Here is a 12,924-nt window from a genome sequence, read left to right on the forward strand (position 1 = left end):
TGGTGTTTGTCCTGTTTTGTTGCATTGCATGATGGAATTAAAATGGATTTTGGGAGGGTTAGCACCATTTGATTTACACAACATGCCTACCACTTTAATGGTGAAAATTGTTGTTTTACTGTGACACAAGCAATAAATATAATGAAAAAAAAAACCAACCCAGAAATCTGGAGTGTGCATAGGTATTCACCCCCTTTTGTATGAAATCCCTAAAAAAAGAGCTGGTCCAACCAATTCACTTCATAAGTCACATAAATAGGTGATTAAGATCCACCTGTGTGCAATCAAAGGCCCTGTTTACATTATTTCGGATCAGCGGATCATCAGATTAACGTTTTTAAAACGATTCGCGTACACACACAAAATTTCTGTGCCCGCAACAAAACCGTTCCCTGTGCACACAGCAACGCCAATACACGGATACGCTAATTACATGACTAATTAGACGGCACGTCACATGATCCCAGTGCATATCGGGCATGCACAAGTCACTCACCACTTGCAAGCACATAAAGTTGTGAGAGATTGAGTGAGCGAGTGAGAGAGAGAGAGTGAGCAAGAGAGTGTGAGAGAGAGGAGAGAGAGAGAAAGAGAGAGCAAGCGAGTGAGAGAGCATAAGAATCAAAATTTGAAGTTCTTTATGGAAATCAGGGACGCCGTGTCATTGGGACTAAAGAGGAGAAGGTTTTTCAGCAGTCGCGTCACATGACCAACGTGGCATGACCAACGCCAGCGAATCAGGAAGGTGGATGTCACAGTGACGTTGTCCAATGACGACGTCAGCTAGAGCTCAGCACTGCGTATCCTTGTTCCTCAATGTTTACACAGCACCGGATCAGATACGTACTGGGTTGAATACAGTGGTGCTTGAAAGTTTGTGAACCCTTTAGAATTTTCTATATTTCTGCATAAATAGGACCTAAAACATCATCAGATTTTCACACAAGTCCTACAAGTAAATAAAGAGAACCCAGTTAAACAAATGAGACAAAAATAAGATACTTGGTCATTTATTTATTGAGGAAAATGATCCAATATTACATATCTGTGAGTGGCAAAAGTATGTGAACCTTTGCTTTCAGTATCTGGTGTGACCCCCTTGTGCAGCAATAACTGCAACTAAACGTTTCCGGTAACTCTTGATCAGTCCTGCACACCGGCTTGGAGGAATTTTAGCCCATTCCTCCGTACAGAACAGTTTCAACTCTGGGATGTTGGTGGGTTTCCTCACATGAACTGCTTGCTTCAGGTTCTTCCACAACATTTCGATTGGGTTAAGGTCAGGACTTTGACTTGGCCATTCCAAAACATTAGCTTTATTCTTCTTTAACCATTCTTTAGTAGAACGACTTGTGTGCTTAGGGTCATTGTCTTGCTGCATGACCCACCTTCTCTTGAGATTCAGTTCATGGACAGATGTCCTGACATTTTCCTTTAGAATGCACTGGTATAATTCAGGCCAAGTTTACATTAGACCGTATCTGTCTTGTTTTCTTCGCGGATGCACTGTCTGTTTACATTAAAACGCCTGGAAACGCCGGGAAACGGGAATCCGCCAGGGTCCACGTATTCAATCCAAATCGTGTCTGGTCCGGTGCTGTGTAAACATTGAGAGTACGAGGATATGCTGTGCTGAGCTCTATCTGGCGTCGTCATTGGACAACGTCACTGTGACATCCACCTTCCTGATTCGCTGGCGTTGGTCATGTGACGCGACTGCTGAAAAACGGCGCGGACTTCCGCCTTGTATCACCTTTCATTAAAGAGTATAAAAGTATGAAAATACTGCAAATACTGATGCAAATACTGCCCATTGTGTAGTTATGATTGTCTTTAGGCTTGCCATCCTTCCACTTGCAAGTGGTAAGTGATGTGCATGCCCGACATGCACTGAGATCACACACACAGCGGCTCAGTCCCAAATCACTGCTCGTGCGCTATACTCGCGCGCTCTGTGAGCTGCGCAGGGCCGGAGTGCGGACCCTCCAGAGGGCATTCGCTGTTCAGGGCGGAGTGATTTGGAGCGCAGGATGCCTGCGGAGCCGAGCGTATCCGTGTATGGGCGTTTCTGTGTGCACACTAATCGTTTTAAAAACGTTAATCTGATGATCTGCTGATACGGTCTAATGTAAACCCCACCTCAGAATTCATTGTTCCATCAGTGATGGCAAGCCATCCTGGCCCAGATGCAGCAAAACCGGCCCAAACCATGATATTACCACCACCATGTTTCACAGATGGGATAAGGTTCTTATGCTGGAATGCAGTGTTTTCCTTTCTCCAAACATAATGCTTCTCATTTAAACCAAAAAGTTCTATTTTGGTCTCATCCAGCCACAAAACATTTTTCCAATAGCCTTCTGGCTTGTCCACATGATCTTTAGCAAACTGCAGATGAGCAGCAGTGTTCTTTTTGGAGAGCAGTGGTTTTCTCCTTGCAACCCTGCCATGCACACCATTGTTGTTCAGTGTTCTCCTGATGGTCAACTCATGAACATTAACATTAGCCAATGTGAGAGAGGCCTTCACTTGCTTAGAAGTTACCCTGGGGTCCTTTGTGACCTCACTGACTATTACACGCCTTGCTCTTGGAGTGATCTTTGTTGGTCGACCACTCCTGGGGAGGGTAACAATGGTCTTGAATTTCCTCCATTTGTACACAATCTGTTTGACTGTGGATTGCTGCAGTCCAAACTCTTTAGAGATGGTTTTGTAACCTTTTCTAGCCTGATGAGCATCAACAATGCTTTTTCTGAGGTCCTCAGAAATCTCCTTTGTTCGTGCCATGATACACTTCCACAAACATGTGTTGTGAAGATCAGACTTTGATAGATCCCTGTTCTTTAAATAAAACAGGGTGCCCACTCACACCTGATTGTCATCCCATTGACTGGAAATGCCTGACTCTAATTTCACCTTCAAATTAACTGCTAATCCGAGAGGTTCACATACTTTTGCCACTCACAGATATGTAATATTGGATCATTTTCCTCAATAAATAAATGACCAAGTATAATGTTTTTTCTCATTTGTTTAACTGGGTTCTCTTTATCTACTTTTAGGACTTGTGTGAAACTCTGATGATGTTTTAGGTCATATTTATGCAGAAATATAGAAAATTCTAAAGGGTTCACAAACTTTCAAGCACCACTGTACGTGGGCCCTGGCGGATTCAAACTGTTCCGCCTGTGGAGTCATTTCCCGGCGTTTTAATGTGCACGGACAGTGCATCCGCAACGACAACGATACGGATACGGTCTAATGTAAACACCACCACACAAGCACAATTCACAGTTCCCACCAAACGCTGTAGTAAATGCATGCGGGTCGTTTCTGACCCATGTGTGTAAACTTCATGTAGAATTACAAAAGCTGTGCTTGTTCATAACTTAAGAAAGGAAAAATAAAAATGATGATTTGTGCTAAACAAAAACAAGATATTTACTGCATATTTGGAAAAGTAAATGACAAAATGAATTTATTTCAAAAGTATATCATAGAAACAGCCATATATGAAATAACCTGGAAAATGAATGCAGGTCGTTTTTGACCCATGCTGTGCATTAGAAGGGTAGTGATACAAAAAGGGTTTTTATTCAAAAAGTAAGAAAGGAAAAAATAAAATAAGGATGTATGATGATCAAAAACAAGTTAATTGAGGAATACCTTGAATACTGAATGATGGACTTAATTCATTGCAAAGATATAGAAGATAAAAACTCAGCCAGGTCACTTTTGACCCATGTTTTGCATCAAAGGGTTAAGCCATACACTCCACAGAGCGGGGCTTTATGGAAGAGTGGCCAGAAAAAAGCCATTGCTGAAAAAACATGTTTGGAGTTTGCCCAACAGCATGTGACAGACTCCCCAAACACATGGAAGAAGATTCTCTGGTCAAATGAGACTAAAATTGATCTTTTTGGCCATCGTGGGAAATGGCATGTGTGGCACAAACCCAACACCCTGAGAACACCATTCCTACAGTGAAGCATGGTGGTGCTGCTATGGGGATATTTTTCATCTGCCCGGACGAGAAAGGTGGTCAGGACTGAAGGAAAGATGGATGGCACTAAATACAGGGCAATTCAGGAGGAACTGTTTGAGTCAGCCAGAGGTTTGAGACTGGGACGAAGGTTCAAGTTCCAGCAGCAGGACAACGACCCTAAACATACTGCTAAAGCTGTAGTAGACTGGTTTAAAGGAAAACATTTAAATATCATGGAATGGCCTAATCAAAGCCCAGACTTCAATCCAATTAAGAATCTGTGGCATAACCTAAAGATTGCTGGACACCAACACAGCCCATCTAACTTGAAGGAGTTGGAGACTGGCTAGATGTGCTAAGCTAATAGAGACATACTGCAAGAGACTTGCAGCTGTAATAGCAGCAAAAGGCTCTACAAAGTATTGACTTTTTTTTGGGGGGGGGATACCTATGCACACTCCAGATTTCTGTTTTTTCATCTTAATTATTTTTGTGTCACAATAAAACAACAATTTTCACCTTTAAAGTTGTAGGCATATTGTGTAAATCAAATGGTACTAACCCTCCAAAAATCAATTTTAATTCCAGCTTGTAATGCAACAAAACAGGACAAACACAAAGGGGGATGAATAATTTTGCAAGACACTGTAGGCTAATTGGCTACTCTAAATTGCCCATAGGTGTGCATCCCAAGCCCAGAACTGGGAGGGTGGTGGCAGGAAGGGCATCTGGTGTAAAACTGTGCTCCAAATAATATGATATGTGGATCAGTTGGGTCCACATGGACCCTGGCCTGGCAATAGTGCTGGACAAGGAAGAAGAAGAATCATTTAATGTTTTGTGTGCCACTGAAGGAGCACAAGGTCATCTTGTTACCAACAGGTGTCACTAAATCATAAATGGCTCCTGCACATCAAATATCAGGGACAATTCTATCACAATCACCAAAACCACTGTTAGGAGAACTTATGTTATTTACTTTCTTCCAAAAGTTTATTCAACATTGATAAACCTCTTTCTTGCACAGCAATGAGTACGCCATTGTCAATAATAATGGACTTGTGCTTTACAAAATATGTATTCTGAGTATATGCAGGGTTAAGAATAAGACAATAGTTACATAAAGAATTTTGGAAAAGGGATTAAACTAAGTATGAATGCATAAAAAGTAATTAGGGACTTTGAGTAATTATGTAATTGTTTTGCTGCATTTCTCTGTAAATTGTCTTAAGCCTCACTCACAACCCGCTGTACGTGCTGCTACGGGCGGTCTACGGTAAAAAAAAAAATGGGCAAAACCGTGCTTGAGACTTGAGCAACACTTGCATGTGTTCAGCGCCGTAGAAGGTTGCAGACTGCCCATGGAGACTTTTGGTCCTGCACATGCAAATTCTACGGGTCTTGCGACAAATCAAGAACGCATACACTACGTACGGGACCCGTACTCCTTTTGTACGCCTGAACCAAGTCAGCAGCGCGGCTAGTAGGGGCTTTTTGCAATGACAGTAAGACTCATGAGTGACACACGGTCAGAGTGACGTGCCTCAGAAGTACTACACAAGTATTCCACACTTGCAATTTGTGCAGCGCGCAAGACAGAGGTACATCTCACTTTCTACCCCTATGTGTGGTGTGCCCGCAGCGCATGCAACCTGCACGCAGCACATGTGACCTGCACGTGACACGAGGGGCAAGACTCTGGGTATATATATTGAGGAGGAACCAAGGAACTGATCATGTAGCATTGTAGAAAGGAAGAAGACCACCTCATTTGCTGTTTTTATTCGAGTATATGTTTAATTTACCATGCAAATATCAAATAATAAAACATGAGTATAAGGGAATAATGCATTTTATTACATTGTAAAAAAAATCCCAACTAAATAGCCCAACAGTTTGAGCACTGAAACACACTTTGACTCTGAGCTACTGTCCTGCTCCTGCTGAGTGGTGGGACGGGGTGTCAGGATGTCCTTGTCCTTATCACTGAGCATGGCACAATGGCTTGACAGCGATGATGGGATTGCACTTCTGGGCATCGTTAGCTGAAACATACATAAAAATCAGCATATACGGTATAATATTAATTACATAAGCATATAGATACTGAAATTAATGTTTAAAGCATGTGTATTTACCTATGGAAATCCCTCTGGCGGGGTGCTGTGCCTTCTGCCGGCTTGAAGGCATACTTCTCCCTGTCCTTGCAGGGCTCACCGGTGCTGCTACCATCATCATCAAATTCTTTCTCCTCCTCCCCCTCTGCTGTTTCAGGCTGGGTTACTTCACTTTTGCTCGCTTCTTCTTGGGTCCCATTTTCTCAACTTTAAACTGAAATTTTTTTTTAATTTTCCCACAAAATATCCAATGTTCTTCAGCTGAAAGACAGATGCAGAATGCTGCAGACACGCTGGTTTTATACCCACTCCTGGCTTGCGTCACACGCAAGTTATGAGTGATTGTAATGTGCTAATCACATGCATCACACATGCTTCACAAGTGCAGCCCGAACTCGTAGCACAGGAAACTGGTAAAATGCAAGTCTCACACGCTCCACACTCACTGGACACGCACTGATCACGTGCATCAGATATACGCTTTCCATGGGCTAATGGTGCAATTTTTTCCCACACCTCGAGGAAGTCAGCCATGCAACCTGTGCTTGACAAGTACTTTGCCTGTACTCCTCCCCCAAACTTTCCCCCGGGTTCACCGCAACCCTGCGGCATGGCTGCGAGCTACCAAACCCTGCGCCCCTTGCATGTCCAGAACACTTACGGCGGGTTGTGAGAGAGGCTTAAGACAATGCCAAGCCACATTCTGCATGTGTTACAGCAGTATGGCTTTGAAGTAAGAATGCGACTGGGGCTGCTAAACTGGCCTGCCTGCCTCCCATTGAAATACATGGCACATTATTAAGTGCAAAACATGACAATGGAGACCTCGGACAGTTCAGCAACTGAAGTCGTAAATCAGGCAGGAATGGGAAAAAAATCACTTTCAAAACTTCAACAATTAATGCCTTCAATTCCCAAATGATTACTGGGTGTTGTAAAAAGAAAACGTGATGTAACACAGTAGTAAACTTGCCCCTGTCCTACCTTTTTTGGAATGTATTGCAGGCATCAAATTCAGAATGAGTGTATATTTATAAAAAGTAATAAAGTTTATCAGTTTGAACATTAAATATCTTGTCTTTGTATTGTATTCAATTGAGTATAGGTCAAAAAGGATTTGCAAATCATTTCATTCTGCTTTTATTGATATTTTACACAGTGTCCCAACTTTTTTGGAATTGGGGTTGAACAAAATTAGCCTTGTGGAAAAGCCAATACACTGAAAGAGGAAAGACAGTAATTTGCAGTTATTTTTGCTTTGCACCAACAACTTCTAGGCTGAGCTGTCAATTTGTGAGCATGCAAACTCCACACAGAAAGGCCTCCAGTCGACCGACAGGTTCCAACCCAGAACTTGCTTGCTGTGACATGAAAGTACTGACCACTGCACCACCATACTGCCCACAAATAAACTTTTTAGGAAATGACAATTAAGTAAAAGTATTCATGTTATTCATTATTTCACTTAATTCACACTTAGTTAAGTGTGATGATTACATGATTACATAATTTTAGCCATTTACAACCAACTGAAATAATTAAATGTACCACAATACATTTTTTATTTACATGTGCTGTCAACCTGTAGAATTAATTTGGTTTTATTATCAGTAAAGGCAAATTTTAACCAGGAATGTGTGTACATCATGATGCAGGTCATTTCTTTAATCATGGCTTTACAATACTACCTGTTAAAGGACAGAAACTTCACATCATGACATTTGACTGAGGGAAATTCCACTTGTCAGCTGATGTTATCTGAATGGCATGGTTACAGATGATTACTGTAAAAGGTGTGCCAAAGCAAAACTGAAAGTTACAGAGTGTTAACATCTTGTCAATATGCCACCTCTTCAAATTTTATTAGCCCTTAGAGAAAATATATACTATACCAAGTATTTTATTTCATCATATGTTTGTATAATAACAAAAGACCTAGCAACTGCTGGCATATAATCTTTCACATCTATTGTAGCTGCGTGCCTCCCAGCTTTTTTGAGAATGCAGGGTTTGATTTGTCCATCATTTGGTCCTTTCTGCTTGCCTTAATAATTTATAAATATTAAGAGTTAATTAATAATGTATAGATGCCCCTCCCAGTGTGGGTATGTTGTATAAAAAATAAAATAGAATAAAAATAATAATTTGTACTTTGCATAATAAGCAACAGCACCAAAGTTAAAGTTCAGAAAATATAGCATGTGTTGTTAACAATCCTTTTTACACCAACAATCAACAAGTAAGCTAGTAACAAGCAATCTTTATTATATTTTAAGAATCAACAGTACAATTTTATGTTGTTTTCTATGTTTTATCCAATATACTGTATGATTAGAAATAATTACCAACATGGGGGGGGGGGAAATCAGACTAACATCTTTGTGCTAAGATATTATAAAACTATAAAGACAAACACATACAGTACTTATTAATATAGCTTGTGGAAAATTGTCAAGACATATGCGATTTATTTTTAATCATATTGAATGTTCAATCTATTACACAATCTTATTCAGTTATAAGCTGGGTCAATATAAATGTTAAAGAACTTGAAAAAAGGCTAAAGATAATGTTGGGCCACTTGGACTTATACCCAGGTTTTAGTAGCCTATTTTCTCCAGGTTGGAATGGATGTTTGGCGAGGTGCTACACCATTTTTGCAAGGTGTATAGTGTGAGCTTGTTTGTAGGCATTCAGCTTTGATCTTTAAGCAAGAAAAGCAGAATTCAATCTGGCATCGATTACATATAATATTCTTGCACCCTGTTGTGTCATGCTCCACCAGGTTTCCACATGTAGGACAAGCTCGCAATGAAGGGCATTTTAGGTTTTGAACCTCAGGAAGGATTGTATCAGCACATTTTAACAGCTTCTCAAGTGTGTGGTTAACACAGCCACTGTTGTCACACTTCTCCGAGCGAGGTGCTGGCCCTTTCCAGGTCTTCAGACACTGCCAGCAGAACTCAAACATCTTACCAGTCTCTGCTGTACAGATGATGCAGTGTACACACAGATTGGTCAAATTCTGCCTCTCTACATATGATTTGCAACCTGGACACTTAAAAAGAAAAAGACAGATGTATATAATTAGCATAACATAGCTCTTTAATTATTTAGATTGCTGGAGGGAGATCAGGATAGACATTTGAGCAGGTCAACTAGCAAAAACTAGCAAATGTGTTTTATTAACATTAAACTTCAGTTTAATCTGAGTACCTGCCAATCTCTGATCACCTACCAAGCATTATGCAAAGACAAACAAATAACTGACTTCATAAAAATAAATTAAAAGTTAGGAGAAAAACATTGCCAAAATTCATCTTCTCCCACCTAACTTACTTCCTATGGATCTCGATTTCACCATCCCCTTCACAGTAACCCTTGAACTCTATTCCTACTTTTCTTCACCCTCCAGCCTTACAGTTTCATAATTCATACCACTATCAATTGAAGGCATAGTTTCCACTCAAATTTTTATTACTGTGCAGTACTATAGCTCCTTTTACAAAATACTTACTTGGTTGAATTCACAGTACTTAGCTGCGGCCAGTACAGCCATAGTCTCCTCAAAGTTGCTCTGCTCCTCTTGACTCAGTACAGCAATTCTCTGCACTTCCATGTACTTCCACTCAGCCCCACACCTCTTTGTATTTGTTCCATCTTTTATTGCTGGACAGAAGAACTTGTACTGGCCCTGAATTCATAAAACTAAGCTATAACTTGGCAAACAGAATATCTATTGATGATGATGATGATGATGATGATCATATATTTTATTTGTCCATTACAAAATAAATTATTAATTTATTCAATTTCAGTAACTACTTTATGCCAGTCAGGGTCACAATGGATTGGGATTCTATCCTGGAATTGCTAGCCATGACATGGGTATACACCCTGGATAGGACATGAGTCCATTGCAATCCATCAACATTCACACACTCATTCACACCTAGTGACAATTTAGCCAATCAACTAAATGGCATGTTTTCAGAAGATGGCAGGGAAGTGGAAAAACTGGAGAAAATCCATGCAGTCAAAGGAATAATGTGAAACTCTGCATGTATAATTATTATTTACCTACAAACTACAGAATTTCACTTTTGGTGTATATACATATGTTTGTATTTTTCATACGAACTACATACAGGACATGGAGATTCAAAACCATCGTGACAAGGAAGTTTTGAATAGGAAAGGTTTCTTTTTTTTCACCATTCTCTGTTAATTTTAGAGACTGCTGTGTGTGAAAATCCCAGGAGATCAGCAGTTTTTAAATACTCAAAGCAGCCCACTGGACACCAACAACCATGGTCAAAGACACAGATCACTTTTTGCCCTATTCTGATATATGATGTGAACATTGCCTGAAACTCTTGATTTATATCTGCATGATTTTATGCACTATGCTGCTGCCACATGATTGAATAACTGCATAAATGAGCAGGTGTAAGCCCTGTGATAACCAGGCGACTTGTCCAGGGTGTGCCCCGCCTCTCGCCCATAGTCAGCTGGGATAGGCTCCAGCTTGCCTGCGACCCTATAGAACAGGATAAGCAGCTACAGATAATGGATGGATGGATGAGCAGGTGTACAAGTGCAGTTCATATTCCTACCAAAAGTGAAATTCTCTAGTTCCTCATTAAATAACAATTATACATGCAGTCTTTCACGTTATCCTTGTGTCTGCATGGATTTCTTTCAGTTTCTTCATTTTCCAACCATCTCCTAAAACCATGCTGTTCCGTCAATTGGCTACTCTAAATTGCCACTAGGTGTGAATAAGTGTGTGAATGTGTGTGCAGTTCAATGGACTGGTGTTCCTATATGTAGGAATAACTGATTTAATAGCCCACCTGATCCAGTAGACTGCGACAATAGACTGTGAGAGTCTGTGGTGAGACAACATGTCTACAGGACATCTCTATTCTCTTTATGTCCGGATCATCATCAAGGGCTGAGAAGGACACATAAAACCTTATTGAAGATGGTGATAGATAGATAGATAGATAGATAGATAGATAGATAGATAGATAGATAGATAGATAGATAGATAGATAGATAGATAGATCACAAATCTATCACACGTGTGTGTGTGTGTGTGTGTGTAGGAAATGGGGGAATGGCTCCTGTCTCTGTTATGCCTGCAGAAGGGCTTCTATTCTTAACAAACAAACAAACAAACAAACAAACAAACAAACAAACAAACAGTCTTGCCGTTTTTAAACTCTACATGTATATAGTATCACAGGACAAACATATCTACACATTAGGTGTGTGCTTATATTTTCGAATTGAATTAGTCTAATAGGAGATGACTAAACCTCACAAGTTATAAGCCTGAAGCTGAAACGAAAACTTACACATATCTTTGTCTATAACGTTTAACTCAAATACCCAAATAGCACAATGATAATATAGTATAGTCTACTTACTAATGTCATCCCATCTCGTCTCGTCTTCTTCCGCTTTATCCGGGACCGGGTTGCGGAGGCAGCAGTCTAAGCATGGAAGCCCAAACTTCCCTCTCCCCAGACACCTCGGTCAGCTCCTCGGGAAGAACACCGAGGCGTTCCCAGGCCAGCCGAGAGACATAGTCCCTCCAGCGTGTCCTGGGTCTTCCCCGGGGCCTCCTCCCGGGGGGACATGCCTGGAACACCTCCCCAGGGAGGCGTCCAGGAGGCATCCGAAAAAGATGCCCGAGCCACATCAGCTGGTTCCTCTCGATGTGGAGGAGCAGCGGCTCTACTCCGAGCTCCTCCCGAGTGACTGTGCTTCTCACCCTATCTCTAAGGGAGCGCCCAGCCACCCTGCGAAGGAAACTCATTTTGGCCGCTTGTATCCGCGATCTTGTTCTTTCGGTCATTACCCAAAGCTCATGACCATAGGTGAGCATCGGAACATAGATCGACCGGTAAATTGAGAGCTTCACCTTTTGGCTCAGCTCCTTCTTCACCACGACGGACTGGTAAAGCGACCGCATCACTGCGGAGGCTGCACCGATCCGCCTGTCGATCTCACGCTCCATCCTTCCCTCACTCATGAACAAGATCCCGAGATACTTAAACTCTTCCACTTGAGGCAGGACTTCTCCACCAACTTGGAGAGGGCAAGCCACCCTTTTCCGGTCGAGAACCATGGCCTCAGACTTGGAGGTGCTGATTCTCATCCCAGCTGCTTCACACTCGACTGCAAACCGCCCAAGTGCATGCTGGAGGTCCTGGCTTGAAGAAGCCAACAGGACAACATCATCCGCAAAAAGCAGAGATGAAATCCTGTGGTTCCCAAACAGGATTCCTTCCGGCCCCTGGCTGCGCCTAGAAATTCTGTCCATAAAAATTATGAACAGAACCGGTGACAAAGAGCAGCCCTGCCGGAGTCCAACATGCACTGGGAACAGGTCTGACTTACTGCCGGCAATGCGAACCAGACTCCTGCTCCGTTCGTACAGGGACCGGACAGCCCTTAGCAAAGAGCCCCGAACCCCATACTCCCGAAGCACCCCCCACAGAATACCACGGGGGACACGGTCGAATGCCTTCTCCAGATCCACAAAGCACATGTGGACTGGTTGGGCAAACTCCCATGAACCCTCGAGCACCCTATGAAGGGTATAGAGCTGGTCCAGTGTTCCGCGACCAGGACGAAAACCGCATTGTCAAATCAAATCAAATCAAATCAAGTTTATTTGTACAGCGCTTTTAACAATAAACATTGTCGCAAAGCAGCTTTACAGAATTTGAACGACTTAAAACATGAGCTAATTTTATCCCTAATCTATCCCCAATGAGCAAGCCTGTGGCGACGGTGGCAAGGAAAAAC

The 12,924-nt window shown here is 41.8% G+C and overlaps 1 protein-coding gene across 1 annotated transcript in view; it reads right to left on the reverse strand.

Moving 5' to 3' along the window:
- Nucleotides 1-8,385: 8,385 nt before the first annotated feature.
- Nucleotides 8,386-12,924, reverse strand: part of LOC132881862 (probable E3 ubiquitin-protein ligase RNF144A-A) — a 29,145-nt gene continuing 24,606 nt past the window's right edge. Inside the window, exons 2-4 of the mRNA XM_060914890.1 lie at nt 10,959-11,059; nt 9,620-9,796; nt 8,386-9,160 (exon numbers count right to left, since the gene is read on the reverse strand). Of these exons, the coding sequence (XP_060770873.1) occupies nt 8,711-9,160; nt 9,620-9,796; nt 10,959-11,024 (693 nt within the window). The 5' untranslated portion in view covers nt 11,025-11,059 and the 3' untranslated portion in view covers nt 8,386-8,710. The remainder of the gene's footprint in view (nt 9,161-9,619; nt 9,797-10,958; nt 11,060-12,924) is intronic.

The sequence above is a fragment of the Neoarius graeffei genome, chromosome 1, assembly GCF_027579695.1.
Source record: "Neoarius graeffei isolate fNeoGra1 chromosome 1, fNeoGra1.pri, whole genome shotgun sequence".
Taxonomy (NCBI): Eukaryota; Metazoa; Chordata; class Actinopteri; order Siluriformes; family Ariidae; genus Neoarius; species Neoarius graeffei.